The following is a 15,696-nucleotide window of genomic DNA, read 5'->3' as shown; positions in this document are numbered from 1 at the left end:
TGGTTGCTGGGAAGACAAGGGAAAGAGGAAGTGAGAATCTAGCTGTTGCTGGAGTGCTTGCCCTAGCAGGCATTAATTCCCACCCAGCACCACATGAAACTGGTCACTGACACTGTAATCCTAACACTTAGCAAGCGAAGGTAGGAGAATCAGAACTTCAAGGCCAGTCTCAGCTACACAGTGGGTTTGAGGTCAATATGGGGTGCACAAGACCCTGTTTAAGCTGGATGCAGGGCGGGGGTGGGGGGGTGGGGTGGAGCATATTCCCGATTACCTATTCCTTCTACTAGGCCCCATTCCCTAAATTTCCTACCACCTCTCAATAGCCCGTCTTCACTACTTACTACACAGCCTTCAGAGACATTTAAGGTCCAAACTGTTACACCTCTGTTTCCCTACACCATTGTCCTTTTCCGCTCTAATGAAGGAATAATAACGACTATGTAAAGGGGAGGGGAGCTGGGAGGAACTGCCAATTTTCCTATAGGGCTTTGCAGTAGTTTCTGCCAATAACATCGGAGAAGATCCCTCCTGTAAGATCAGAAGATTCAAAACACAGTGAGCTCCAGGCCAGCCTCACCTATGGAGTGAGGACCTGATTCAGGCAGAATCAAACAGAAGAAGAAAGTGACAAGTCCGTCGTCCTCTGGACCACTGTCCACGAATGAAGCTATGAGAGGATTTCTGAGAACTTGGGAGTAAACAAGATAAGAGCCCTGTTCTTTCGTAACATGGGTTGTTCTTGGAATACGCTTTGGTGCCCCTCCAAGGTGTACTAACAGGGACAAGCTTATTTTAGGTCACTCATTGTTCTATCCATTGTTATTCAGAACAAAGTTTCCAAGCACAAGTTGCTCTTGTGACTGTATATAGTGACTCTAGTGAGCATTGCTCCCATGACATTCCTAACCTTCAAAATACTCTCAGAATATAAACTGTCTGAGACCCCGAATAACGTTGGCCATTCCGTGAAACGTCAGTCTCTCTGAGTCTCCCACTCTCCCGGGTTCACGCCTCAGCTAGAGCAGTAACAGTCTCTGAGCCTCCTACTGATGTCAGTGATGGGAAGACACAGTCCTCAACTTTGGGCCTAACTCTGGACAGTCTTTATAAAGCTTATGATCACAAAAAATAGAAATCTACAATTTCTTAGAATGTAAAATAGACAAAGAAAAAACAGCCCAAAGGTTAGCAAGACCGGATGGAGGGGCTCGACAACCTGAGTACCTGAGTTTGATCCCCAGGATGTACATGGTGGAAAGAGAGAACTGAATCCTTCAAGTTGTCTTCTGACCTTCTCACATAAGAACTGTGTTACACACACAGACACAGACACACACACACACACACTGTTGTGGACAATGTGTTTGTACTCTGTAGGGATTTGCCGCTTGTATTGGTTTAATAAAATGCTGATTGGCCAGTAGCCAAGTAGGAAGTATAGGCAGGGCAACCAGAGTAGGAAAATCTGGGAAGAAGAAAATCAGAGAGTCAGTCACCAGCCAGATGTGGAGGAAGCAAAATGAGAACGCCTTACTGAAAGGTACCAAGCCACGTGGCTAAACATAGACAAGAATTATGGGTGAACTTAAATCATAAGAGCTAGTTAGTAATAAGCCTGAGCTAATAGGCCGAACAGTTTATAATCATCATAAGCCTCTATGTGTTTATTTGGGATCAAATGGCTGCGGGAATGGGTGGGACAGTAACTTCTGTCTACAACACACACACACATACACACACACACACACACACACGGAAAGGGGCTGGAGAGATGGCTCAGTGGTTAGGAGTATTTGTTCCTACTGCAGAGGATCTGAATTAATTCCTGGAACCTACATGGCAGCTGTAACCATTTCTAGTGGGTCTGACCATCTCCTCTTCTGAACTCTGCGGTCACCACATACACATGTGGTTCATATACACACATGCAGGCAAAACATTCATATACATAAAATAAAGCTTAAAAAATCTGGAGATATGACTCAGTGGTTAAGAGCACTTGCTGCTCTTGTGGAGGACCCAGATTTGCTTCTCATCATCCACATGATGGCTCACAATCACCTGCAATTCTAGTTCTGGAGACCTTGCCCCTTCAGAAGCTGGCTACAAAATGTCACCATCAGACAGACTCTGCACTCATGTCCTCAGCTCCCAGGTCATCTGACATCAGCAATACTACCTGGATCATACTGCTGTGAAAGGAAGCGCCCTGGTGTGGGAGGTCCTTCTGTCTATGTGTTGCTTTTATTGGTTAATGAATAAAGAAACTGTCTTGGCCTGCTAAGGTAGAACAAAGCTAAGTGGGGGTGGGCTGGGGGGGAACTAAAGTGAATGCTGGGAGAAGGGAGGTGGAAGCAGAGAGAAGCCATGTAGCCCCACCAGAGCCAAATGGAACTTTAGCTGGTAAGCCACAGCCACGTGGTGATACACAGATCAATAAAACTGGCTTAAATTAATATGTAAGAGTTAGCCAATAAGAAGCTAGAGCTAATGGGCCATGCAGTGATTTAATTAACACAGTTTTCTGTGTGATTATTTTGAAATTAAGCAGCCGGGAACTAGCAAGTGGTCTCCTCCTACATGCCCCTTCTCCTCACCTGGTCTCAGGTAGTTGGTTAGTTCTCTCCTTCTATCACGTGGGTACCAGGGATGTAACTTGGTCATCAGGCTTGGTGGCAGGCACCTCTGCCTGCTAAGTCATCTCACTTGCCCAAGACAAATCTTTTAAAAATGAGATTAATTGTGCACTTCTAAAGATAAAGCATATTTAAGAAAAATAAAGGAGCCTCTTCAGTGAGTGTGTCAATGGCTATTCTAAAAAAAAAAAAAAAAAAAACCCAGAGTGGATGAACCACAGGGGATGTGACTGAGAAACACACAATGAGGATGTTCTGTTGTCTGGGCATCACACATCATACTTACAAAAAGTGATTGTCCAGCGTGCATGAGATCTTGGATTTGGTCCCAGCACCACATAAATCAGGAATGGTGACACACACCACTAATTCCCAAGCTGAGAGGAAAGGCAGAAGTATTAAGGTCATCCTTGGCTAGATACCAAATTTGAGGCTAGCCTGGGCTACATGAGATGCTGTCTCAAAAAACAAAACTCAAAATCTAGGGTGACTGTATCAATATGGTGTATAATCTTAAGATTCTTTTCTGTTGTTGTTGTTTTGGTTTGTTTTTCAAGACAGGGTTTCTCTGTGTAGCTTTGGTGCCTATCCTGAAACTAGTTCTTATAGACCAGGCTGGTCTTGAACTACTGAGTGCTGGGATTATAGGCATGCACCACCACTGCCCTGTAAGATTCATTTCTTGGGTCGGGGGTTGTCTATGTGTGTGTTCATCTGCAGGTGCTCTTGGAGGCCAGAAGAGGGCACTGGGTCCTCAGAGCAGGTGTCATAGCTGTTTGGGAGCTGCCCAGTGTGCATGGTGGGAACTGAACTCCAGTCTTCTGCAAGAGCAGCAAGCATTCTCAACTGCTGAGCTATCTCTCCAGCTTCTAATGGAACAGTTTAAATCAAACTCTGGGAAGCTTTTAAAAACAGGATGATTTAATGACTTTTCGTGCCACCACTTAGCGTCAACAAATCTCAACTCGCAGCCAACTTGGTAAATACCACAAATTATTTTGAAGCAAATCAAGAATACATTATCTCATGTGTGCATATTTTAGTATAAATCTCCAAATGTAGGAATCATTTAAGGAGCATACTTCTCATATCGTTATCTCATTAGAAAAAATAAATTTTTGATACCACTAAATATCCAGAAGGCTCTCAGACTTCCAAATGTTTCATAAATGGCTATTCTTTTCAAAAACAAAACCACCCCCGCAAACTTGTATTTTTAAATCATGATCCAAGAGGGTTTTACACATTGCTGTTTGTTGGTGCCTATTTTAAGTCTTTTACAGTCCCACCCCAAGACCTCTTGCAATTTATTTTATTGAATTTAAGATGAAGACTCTTGGTGATTTGTTCTGTGACACTGCCATGCTTTGGATTTTGACGATGACACAAAATAAGTTTACTTTTTTTAGACAGGGTCTCTTATAGCCCAGACTGACCTGGAATTTGTAGTTTGGGACAGCCTTGAAATTCTGATCCTAGCTAAGTGGTGGTGGTGCATGCCTTTAATCCTAGCACTTGTGAGGCACAGGAAGGCAGATCTCTGTGAGTTTGAGGGCAGCCTGATCTACAGGGTAAGTTCCAGGATAGACAGGCCTGTTACACAGAGAAACTCTGTCTCAAAAAACAAAACCAAACAAAAAAGTTTCTAATCTCTTTTAAACATTATTATTATTATTATAATTACCATTGCTATTTTATGTATATGACATGTGTGTGACTGCAGACACACACATACAAACAATATCAAGCATGTGGAGATAAAAGGACAATGTTTAGGACAGTGTTTCTCAACATGTGGGTCGCAATTCTCTCGGGGCCCTAAAGACCCTTTCACACAGAGGTGGCATATCAGATTCAATTCATAACAGTAGAAAAATTAACAAATTTGTACAAAAATTGCAAAGTACCAAAAACAATTTTATGGTTTGGTGGGTCACCACAACATGAGGAACTGTACTAAAGGGTAACAGCATTAGGAAGGCTGAGAACCACTGGTCTAGGAGTTGACTCTTTCCTTCCACCTGGGGATCCAAGAGCCATTCAGGCTGTCCAGGCTCATACCTGTCATAGGCAAGTACCTTCACCTGTGTGCCATCTTGTCAGCACATTAGCATCAGGTCTTAGTGTCCCATTCCTCTTGTCTTAAGGGATATACTTGAGTTTATGTCATATTTATGCTACACGTATGCTACCAAGTTTATATGTCAGCTAACATTTACCAAGCACTTTAGTATCTACCATCATGCTAAGCATTTTCTGTGAATTACTTCCATCATTTCAACAGGATACTGTGATTGATATTCTTATCTGGTACTCCAGATATGGTGGTACGTAGCTATCATTTTAGCCCTAAGTAGGTGGAGACAGGAAGACCCCCAATTTGCACATGAGGAAATAGGAGGTATAAGGAGTTTCCGTGATGAGTCTAGCGTGCCTAATGTCACACAAACACTAAGCGGTTACAAAAGGAGCACACAGATGGGTGGCACTCAGTAGTAAGAGTGCTTGCCCAGAAAAAGTGAAACACTTAATAAACCAGGCCTGACAGCTCATTGCTGGAATCCCAATCCTCAGGAGGAGGAGGCAGGGGGATCAAGAGTTCAAGGTCCTTCCTTCTCTGCTACACAGTTAATTCAAGGCCAGACTGGGAATACGAAAGGGCCCATCTCCTAATGGAAATAAATAAACATAAATCTTTATTAACCTTTTGTTTTTACATTGATTGCTTTCTGAAGTCTTAAGGTCTTAAGACATAGTCTTGACTAAGTTTAGCCATTCTATCGCCTTGCCTGAAGCTCCCAAGTATTAGGAGTTCAGATGTGCTATGTACCACCATATCGCATCCAAAATAACTTTTTGTTGCTTTGTTTTCTGACCTTTGTTTGCACAGGGTCTTGTGTAGCCCAGGCTGCTCTGGGACTCACTATGTATGTAGCTGAGGCTGGCTTTGCCTTCTGGGTCTTTCTCCCTCCACCTCCCCAGGGCTAGAATTATAGCTATGCACCACCACATTCAGATCTTTTCTTTTGCTTGTGATTTTATTTTGAATTTTGGGACAGGGTCTCAATGTCTGTGGACCAGGGCTTTGAACTAATAGAGATCCTTCTTCAGTCTGTCTCATGAACATTGAGATTTCCTTCCTTCCTTCCTTCCTTCCTTCCTTCCTTCCTTCCTTCCTTCCTTCCTTCCTTCCTCCCTCCCTCCCTCCCTCCCTCCCTCCCTCCCTCCCTCCCTTCCTTCCTCCTTCCCTCCCTCCCTTCCTTCCTATATAGCCTGAATGACCTGAAATTCTCTATGTAGACCAAACTGACCTTGAACTTTTGGTAATGCCCCTGCCTCTGACTCTCAAATGCCATGAATGCATGTGTCACTACATCCGCTCTCTTAATCAAAATATCTTTCAACTCTGATTCAATAATTCATTTTCTCTTTTTGGACGCAGATCAGAGTTTTGTTCCCACAGAGTCAGGCGGGATTGGCTTCACCAGAACACAGGGTTCGAGGAAATAACTACTCACTGTGTGAACCCCACAAACCGTGGGTAAAGGAAATTATGGCTAGGAATACATTTTGCAGAGTGCAGATTACTCTGCGTGGTGTTTGGTTTTAATCCATCCCCTGCCTGTGTGCTAGATTGGCTTCCGAGAATCTCCGTCTGCCAGGGACTTGTGCTAATTCATTCATCTGAACGGAGCTGAACAACAAATGACTATTCCATCAATCACATTTAGTCCTGTGGTTATTCACGAGAGTTACTAATGAATGTCACCCATTTCCCTAGCATCTTGGTTTACTCACTTAAGTTTGTGTCATTGTCTCCTCTTTTCCATTCTTCAAAGGACAAACCCTAGCACATAAGAGCTGGCATTAAAGTTTGGATTTTGTCCTATTTGGGGGAAGTCAAATACAGTTGCAAGTGAGTGTCTCATACGTAAGGGACACTTAGCATCTCTTAAAGTGTTTCTTGGGTCGATGGATAAGACGGTTTGCTATGCAAACACAAGGATCTGAGTTCAAACCTACATCTGAGTAAAAAGCTGGGTGTGGCTTTGTATACTTGTAACATTAGTGGTGGTCAGGGTGTCACGAGAAGGAGGCTCTCTGGGGCTTGTTGGCTGACAGCCTAACTCCAGATACAGCGAGAGACCCTGTGTCCAACAATAAGGCAAAGGATGACAGAATGGCACACACACACACACCACACACACACTTCCAAGACAATATAGAATGCTTTAAGTTTTTTCTAGATTTGTTTATTTTATTTGTATGAGTGGTTTTTTTTAAAATATTTATTTATTTATTTATTTATTTATTTATTTATTTATTTATTATGTATACAATGCTCTGTCTGTGTGTATGCCTGCAGGCCAGAAGAGGGTACCAGACCTCATTCCAGATGGTTGTGAGCCACCATGTGGTTGCTGGGAATTGAACTCAGGACCTTTGAAAGAGCAGGCAATGCTCTTAACCGCTGAGCCATCTCTCCAGACCTGTGCGAGTGTTTTTGCATGAATGCAAAACTGTATGTAAACTGGTGTGTGTGTGTGTGTGTGTGTGTGTGTGCTATCCATAGAGATCAGAAGAGAGAATATCAGATCCTCTCAAAAAGGGTTACAGATGGCTGTGAGCTGCCATGTGGATGCTGGAAATGGAACCTGGGTTCTCTGCAAGAACAAGTGCTCTTTACTGCCGAGTCATCTCTCTAGACCGTCAACACAATGTCTCAATGGGCCTCTTTGCTCCACAGTTAAATTCATCCTCTGAATGCACAGAACACCGGAACTAAACATGTTAAACCGTGCTTACCAGCTGCCACTCCAAAGGTAACAAAGAGAGTCTGCACGTTGGCTGCGTAGGCACTCAACACCCAGCCGAGGGAGTTCACCAGCCCTCCAACGATCGCTGTCTGGCGGCACCCGCAGGTGTTAATGAACAAGCCGATGAAAGGTCCTGCCACAGAGCAGTGGAAAAGGCACTGACTAGAGGCTCCTTGTCTTAGTGTCCCCCACAAAAAGTTAAAGAGTAAAACATCACCAGGGCTGTTTGAAGAGTACCAAACCAGGGCTAGCGAGATGGCTCAGCGGGAAAGGGGCTTGTGGCCAACGCTGGCAACTTGAGTCTGAGCCCTCGAACCTGCTTGGGAGAAACAGACCAGACTCCCACAGGTTGCTGACCTCCACACATGCACCCTCAATACGCAAATAAGTATAGATTTTAACAACATAGGCAAAACCAAAATATCTTATGATGGGGTGTCTCTGCAGGTGTCAGGGCGGCGGGAATCTGAAAAGAGGCAAGAATGAAAAGCCTGCTCAGATCGACTTGGTCAACCTGGATCAAACTTTGGGAAGTCTGATGCCAGGCGGTTTTTATTGTAATTTAAACACAATAGAGTCTGGAAAACGGTTTTCCAGGCTACAGTCATTCCGATTCCAGGCGCACAATAAAGCTTAAGGTGTGACTACATAGACATTCCTTTACAAAGAACATGTGACCATGAAGGTGGGTTCTACAGCTAAAAGGCCTGGGATCTGGTGCAGTCTCTGATGAAGACAGCACAGAGGTCAGCAGGCTAAGGATGGGTTCTATTGACTGGGAGCTAAAGGAGCTAAAGTGTGGGGTGAGAGCTTGGCATGATCAATCTGGGGGTCTGGATGAGGTCTACCTCTACAGGTAGCAAAAAGGTCATCAGGTCCTTAACAACATCCGTTCTATCTTTTTGGATAGAACACAGGGTTTTGTTTTGTTTTTAATTTTATTTAATGTGCATTGGTGTGAGGATGTCAGATCCCCTGAAACTGGACTTATAGTCAGTTGTAAGCTGCCATGTGGCTTCTGGGAATTGAACCTGGGTCCTCTGGAAGAGCAGCCAGTGCTCTTAACCACTGAGCCATTTCTTCAGTCCAGAATGCAGGTATTTTATTGAGGAGAGGTAAAACAGTACTTATATCCACTGAGGATTAACATTATCCCTGAGTGATTAATATTCTGTGGACACAAGGACCATTGTGCCCAACAATCTTAAAGTATAAAAACCTTGCAGATGTACACAATCTCATCAGAGAACATACGGCTCTAGAGTGGACACAGTGGTCAGCCCCATTCTGCCCACAACAGAAGTCCTCAGCTGATGTTCTAACAGGATCCTGCCTGGCATGCATTTTCTGGACCTTACACAGAGTTTGAAAATGTGTGGAATAAGCAAACACTTGAAAATAAGAGAAACCACACACACACACACACACACACACACATCCAGTAGCAATGCTGACTATTTCCTACCTCTCCCCAAATGACTAGGGGCCATATGATGGCTGACCCTCTGGCTTGGCTACACCCTTTCAGGCTGGTCACAGTTTCTACCCTTGCCTCTTGAGGTTAAAGGTTAAATTCCACCTATGACATTTGCTCATACATGTTGATGTGGGTGAATGTGCCATGGTGTTGGAGTGGAGGTCGGAGGACAACTTACGGGCGTTGATTCTCTTCTTCTACCATCTGGGTTTGTGGGATGGAACTCAGGTTGTTAGGCTTGGTACCAAGGGTCCATTGAACCGACTCACTGACCCACACCAGAGGTCTTTGCTCCAGTTCGCTTTTGTTTTTTTGAGACGGGGTTTTTCTCTGTATCCCTGGCTGCCCTGGAACTCGCTCTGTAGACCAGGCTGGCCTCGAACTCACAGAGGTCTGCTTGTCTCTGCCTCCCAAGTGCTGAGATTAAAGTCCCAGCGTGACTTCAGTTCTAAAGGAAACATCGGAAAGGGATTCCCATCAAGATGACCTACAGCCAATCACAGAGCACCCAACAAAAACATAATTTAAAAGGACTTGTTGTCTTCAACTCACGTAGGCCCTGCTTTCTTTTCCAGTTCTCTGAGATCACGGGGCTGCAATGTTTTGGTTTCATGCAGCCCAAACTGACCTCGAATTGCCTACTTAACCAAGGATAACCTTGAACTTCTGATCCTCCTACCTCCACCTCCCAAATGCTGGGACAACAGGCATCTGCCACCATGCTTGGTTTATTAGGTGCTGGGGGGATGGACCCCAGGGCTCTCCATGCATGCTAGGTAGGCGCACTAGCGCTGAACTGCACCCCCAGACGCCAGCATGTGCATTTTTGACACTTTATGACCTGAGTTCATTTTCCAGAACTCAGAGTGGAAGGGAGAGGGCGGGTTTCCGGAAGTTGCCCTCTGACCCTTACCCATAGGCTGGGGCACACTTGTGCCCACACTCATACAATGATAAATAAACAATTGAGCTCTCAAGAGTTTCCCCGCTTAGCCCAAACTAAAACAAGATTTCCCTGTGAGGTCTCTTCTGTGCGGGAGAAGGAACTGGTGCCTCCCACAGGCAGGGGTGCATTTGTTACTTTCGCCAGACCAGTCCTGATAAAACAACTTAAGGGAAGGTTTGTTTGGGCCAGGGTTAAAGGGCTTCCTTTATCAAGGACGCCACAGAGCCTGGCCACATTGTGTCTGTCATCAGGAAGCAGAGGAAGACCGATGCTGGCGCTCGGTCAGCTTCCTCCAGACCCACGTTTAGGGTGGGTCTTACCTTTCCAGTCAAATCAACTCAGAAACTCTACAGAGGTTTCTCTCCTGTGACTCCAATTCTGCCAAGCTGATAATGAAGAGAGCATTGTACTGGGCAAGTGTATTACCATTCAGCCACAACCCAGCCTCGTCTGCCGTGTGTGTATGTGTTCAAAGATCTTTTTTTAAATTTTTGTGTATTTATTTATTCAGTATGTAGTCCCAGCTGGCCTAGAGTTTGCCATGTAGACCAGGTTGGCCTGGAAGTCACAGAGATCTACCTGCCTCTGCCTCTCAAGTGCTAGGCTTAAAGGTGTGCACTACGACACCTAGCAAGATTTATTTTAAAAACGTATTTATTTACTTTATGTGTATGTGTGTTTTGCTTGCATGTTTGTATGTACACCGTGGGCATGCCTGTTGCCTTCAGAGTCCGGCAGATGGTGTCAGATCCCCTGGAACTAGAGTTACTAGAGGTACTCGTGGCTGCTGGGAATTGAACCCAGGTCCTCTGCAAAAGCAGCAGTGCTCTTAACCACTGACATCACTGCAGCTTCATTATTTTGTTTTGAATTATGTGTAAGTCTGTTCATTATGGGTATATGCACATGAGTGCAGTGCCTGTGCAGGTCAGAGATGTCAGCTATTCCTGGAGCTGGAGCTACCGACAGTTGTGAGCCATCTTAGATGGGTTCTGGGGACTGAACCCAGATCCTCTGCAAGAGCAGCAAATGTGCTAAACCATCGGCCATCTCTTCAGCTTCTTGTCTGATGTCTTTGAAAAGTGCATAACTTGACATAAATGTAAAGACTTATTTAATAAGTTCTGACATTAAAGGCAACAATTAACTCATTATAATAGACTTATTACATACTAAATATATTTATATATTTTATATATTATACATATATAGCAATGATATATATTGAATATGTAAATTATATAAATAACATAAATTCAGCCCATTGTTATAAGCATCTGGATGAATTCTTGTGAGTAACTGAAATTAACTGAGATTGAGATACTGCAAGTTTGAAGATACTTCTTTATATACATTGAAAACCAAATTAAATTACAGGTCCTATGGAAGAGGAGCCAGTGCTCTTACCACTGAGCCACCTTGCCCACCCCACATTTTAACTGTTATGCATTCACACTCACTCGGCCATGCCATAGTTGGATGACCAAGTGACCCCAAATGGAACACGTGTGACTCCTAGTTTTGCCGCTGACAGCCCTTCAATGCATGAAAGACCGAAGGCCGCAGCACTACGTTTATTTTCCACATAACAGAAAGGATTCAGAGGCAAGCTTTTCTGATATGCTTGCTTATGAAATATCCTAAGATGTTTGAGAAAAATAAAAAGAAAGGAAAGCCATGTATATTATTTGTATGTTGATAAATAAATCTTGCTTGAGGACCAGAGTCAAAGCTAACGTCACTAGAGGTCAGGCAACGATGACACACATTTTTACCCCAGAATTCTGGAGACAGAATCAGATGGATCTCCCCTCTAGGCTACACAGGACCAATGCAGAAACAAATCCAGGTGGAGGTGCCTCACACCTTTAATCCCAGTACTAGGGAGTCATATGCTTTTAATCCCAGCACTTAGAGGGCATAGAAAATGGGAGGAGAGAGAGGCTCAATTTACTTAGTTGGCTTAGTTTGGTCCTCCAACCTTGGTAGAAGTAAGACTTCTCTACTGACTTGGCTGCTTTGCTTTTCTGGTTTTTGCGTTGAACCCAATTTCTATCTCTGGGCTTTTATTATTCGTGCTACAAGTCAGTGTGACTATTACTAGCTGAAGGCTTTTATAAGCCAGACGGATGGCGTTAGCTGCTGTCCTGACAAGAGCCCTAAGTGAACAGCAGCTGATGGCCTTAAGTGGCTAACTGTCTGGCTTCCTAGTTAAGCGGCGGCTGCTCGCAGAGGAGTCCCTCAGTCGTTTATGGTTTGTAAATGAGCAAAGTCAGATGGGAAGTGCTGTAAACCCTCTGCAGTTAGGAAATACTCCACTCTAAACTTTCTGGCTTAGTTTTGTTTGTTTCCTTTTTTTTTTTTTTTTTAAAGATTTATTTATTATGTATACAACATTCCTTCCATGTATGCTTGCATGCCAGAAGAGGACACCAGATCTCATTATAGATGGCTGTGAGCCACCATGTGGTTGCTGGGGATTGAACTCAGGACCTCTGGAAGAGCAGTCAGTGCTCTTAACCTCTGAGCCATCTCTCCAGCCCCTAGTTTTGTTTCTTAAGCATTGTTTGTGAATGGCCGGTAGGCGTTACCAAGAGCTAACTGCCATTCCAGCAAAATGAAAAGAACTGACTCCACAAGTCTCTCTCTCTCTCTCTCTCTCTCTCTCTCTCTCTCTCTCTCTCTCTCACACACACACACACACACACACACACACACAATAATAAAGGACACTTGCTCCACACTCTTGGGAACAAAAGGAACAATAAAACCCAAACGCAGTGATTTCATTATGACTGGACTTGGGAGCAGATGGCTGTGAGCCACCACACAGGTGCTGGAAGCTGAACCTTAGTCCTCTGGAAGAGTCAGTGTTCGTAACCACTGAGCCATCGCTCAGCCCTGTCCTAGTTGTAAGATGAAGACGAACTGAAGAAGACAACAAAGTCATAGATACTTGTCAATATTTTTGGTTTGTTTTGTTTTTCGAGACAGGGTTTCTCTGTGTAACAGTCCTGCCTATCCTGGAACTTGCTTTGCTGACCAGGCTGGCCTTGAACATCTGCCTGCCTCTGCCTCCCTCCCTGGTGCTGGGATTAAAAGTGTGCGCCACCACTGCCTGGCTACCAACATTCTTTTCACATGCATATGTGCGCCCTTGGGTCTCTTGAACACAGGGCAGGCTGTTCTGGAATTCGCTATGCATCTGAGACTGGGTTTGAACTCCTAATCCTCCTCTGTGGTGGTCTGAACGGGACATCTCCCCCTTAGGCGCTTCACCCCTGGTTGGTAGTGCTACTCGGGATGTTATGGAACCTTTAGGAGGTGGAGCCTTGATGGAGGACGTATGTCACTGGGGGTGTCCTTTCAGGGTCTATAGCCTCACCCCACTTCCAGTTTGCTTTCCCTGCTTCTGGCAGGCACATAGAGACGTGATCTCAACTTCCTGTTAACTGCCCTCATACCCACTGTGTCCTGCCACCCCTCCCCGCCATGATGGACTCTTATCCCTCTGGAACGGTAAGCTAAGATAAACACTTTCTTCCATGAGTTTCATTACAATAACAGAAAAGTGGCCAGGCCTGGTTAATCTTCTGTCTTGTAAAACTATTCGTCATCAGTGGGTAGCAGATGCAGTGCAGTGGTAGGAGACTGCTTGCTTAGTGTGTGTGAGGCCCCCGACCTGATGCCCACCAGTGCTCCCAGGACATTCACAGATGCTAACTAAACTGGGTGAGGCGGCCCGTGCCTGTCTGTAATTCCAGCATCTGGAAAGTGAACAAGGGAATCTGAAGTTCAGGTCATCCTTGGCGAGGTACTGAACTTAAGGTAATTTAAGCCCGGGCTACATAAAACCCTGCCTCAAAGCAACAGAAACGTTGCACACTCAGGAACCACTGAGCTAAGGTCAGTTCCAGCGAAAGTGTTAACCAAGCAGAAATGATGGAGATGAATCATCAGCCACAGAATCGGTGCTGAGGCCAGGGAGAGGGCTCAGCAGGTGACCTGGCTGACCAGTCTGGCAACCTGAGCTTCACCCCCAGGACTGAGGTGGTGGAAGGAGAGAATCAACTTCTTCAGGTGGTCCTCTGATCTCCACAAGTGCCATGGGACACACACACGGACACACGCACACACACAGAGCTAAATGGTCAGTTTTGTGTTCTGAATATTTCACTTCGATTTTAAAAGTGGGTGATGAGGATAATCTGACTTCCCCCACTGTTTCAGGAATGTGATGAATGACTCTCAACAGGGACTTGTCATTTTATAGCAACCTCAACAGGTGGCAGCGAACGTACCCACGATCAAGGTGATGCCCATGCTCAGGGAGCTGACCCAGGCGGTCAGGCCTCGGCTCTGGTGGAACTCTTCAAGCCACTCCACGTTGAGGACTCCCAAGGCCATCTGTGAGCCCATGATGAGAATGTGCACAAAGAAGGAAGAAAGGACCATCATCCAGGCCCACCCGCCGTCGATGTCTGGGTGGGGCTTCAGGGTCTTCTTAGCCTTGGGATCATCTTCAAGGTCATACCCGATATCCTCATGGCTTGCATACATTTTCTAGGATTTCTGAAACACACGCAATAAATAAGTTCAGCACACACCGAAACAGAAAAACACCTTCCTCGGCTTTGGACAGCTCTGCCTCCCACTGCCATCAAAGTGGCTTCAGGGCCAAATGATCCCCAGATTAGTCTTTGTCACTGCCGGTCTAGGGACATGCGTTACTTCTTCACAGATCACCTTAAAATCTGTCTTTGGCCGGTTGTGGTGACACATGCCAGTGGGATTTCCTGAAGGAGGCAGAGGCAGGAGGATCACGGGTTTGAGGCTAGCTTGGGCTAAAATTTGTCTTTCTAATCACCACCTCACAATATTATAAAGTTAAGGAAGGGAGAAGTGAGGGTAGGGAGAGAGATGGATGAAAGAAGGGAGAGAGAGAGAGAGCACGCACGTGCGAGAGAGAGCCCCCTGGATGTGATGGGTAAAACAGATCAGTCTTGATACATCTGTTCTCTGAGTAAATAGTGGGGATGACAAGTCGAGCCCTGTAGATAGTTTGCTTGTTTTTTTTGTTTTTTTTTTTTTGACAGGGTTTCTCTGTAGCTTTGGAGCCTGTCCTGGAACTGGCTCTTGTAGACCAGGGTGGCCTCAAACTCACAAAGATCCACCTGCCCCTGCCTCCCAAGTGCTGGGATTAAATAGGCACTGTCCGGCAGAGCCCTATAGTTTAATGTCTTTGGTGAACTAGGGAATTAGCTCACCATCTGAGAATGGTGAGTGTGGAGATTGTAAAGGGTCCTAAATGTTTAGGATAACAGAAGCAATCGTTGCCTGCTAGGGGAAATGACTGTTGAGAGGTTAAAGTCAAAAGAGACGCACGCACCACTGCAGGCTTGGAGCCGGGAAGCATCTGGGAGCCAGCAGGATGTCTGCTACCCCAGCGCCTGTACAGGTGGAGCACGGTATATAGCATGGTATATAGATTGAATATGGACACGGAGAACCTAAAATAACATCAAATGAATCCAGTGCTCAGGAGGCAGAGGCAAATGGCTACACAGAGAAACCCTGTCTCTAAAAGCAAAACAAGAACTAGTGAAAAGAGCAAAGCTGTGCGGTGAAAGGCTCATCTGGAGAATGGCATTTTCAGTTGATACATACGAAAACGTTCCACTCCCTTTGACTATTTCCTTTGAAATTGAAATCAACTTTGATTTATACTAGAACAGAAGGGATGTGGCTTAGCGGTAGTGCACTGACCCAGCATGAGTGAAACCCTGGGTTTGCCCTCCAGTAGGAGGAAAACCAGGG

The 15,696-nt window shown here is 45.1% G+C and overlaps 1 protein-coding gene across 3 annotated transcripts in view; it reads right to left on the bottom strand.

Moving 5' to 3' along the window:
* Slc16a14 (solute carrier family 16 member 14) overlaps nt 1-15,696 on the bottom strand; it is a 29,438-nt gene that overhangs the window by 9,817 nt on the left and 3,925 nt on the right. For 2 of the 3 annotated variants that reach the window (XM_057763304.1, XM_057763302.1), the window contains exons 2-3: nt 14,181-14,451; nt 7,446-7,589 (exon numbers count right to left, since the gene is read on the bottom strand). In XM_057763304.1, coding sequence (XP_057619287.1) covers nt 7,446-7,589; nt 14,181-14,439 — 403 coding nt within the window. In that variant the 5' untranslated portion in view covers nt 14,440-14,451. The remainder of the gene's footprint in view (nt 1-7,445; nt 7,590-14,180; nt 14,452-15,696) is intronic. The other variant, XM_057763303.1, reaches the window with a different exon arrangement.

Source organism: Chionomys nivalis, chromosome 2, assembly GCF_950005125.1.
Source record: "Chionomys nivalis chromosome 2, mChiNiv1.1, whole genome shotgun sequence".
In the NCBI taxonomy this organism is placed as follows: Eukaryota; Metazoa; Chordata; class Mammalia; order Rodentia; family Cricetidae; genus Chionomys; species Chionomys nivalis.
Note: the sequence above shows the minus strand (reverse complement) of the source record. Positions and strands in the feature narration are given on the sequence as shown.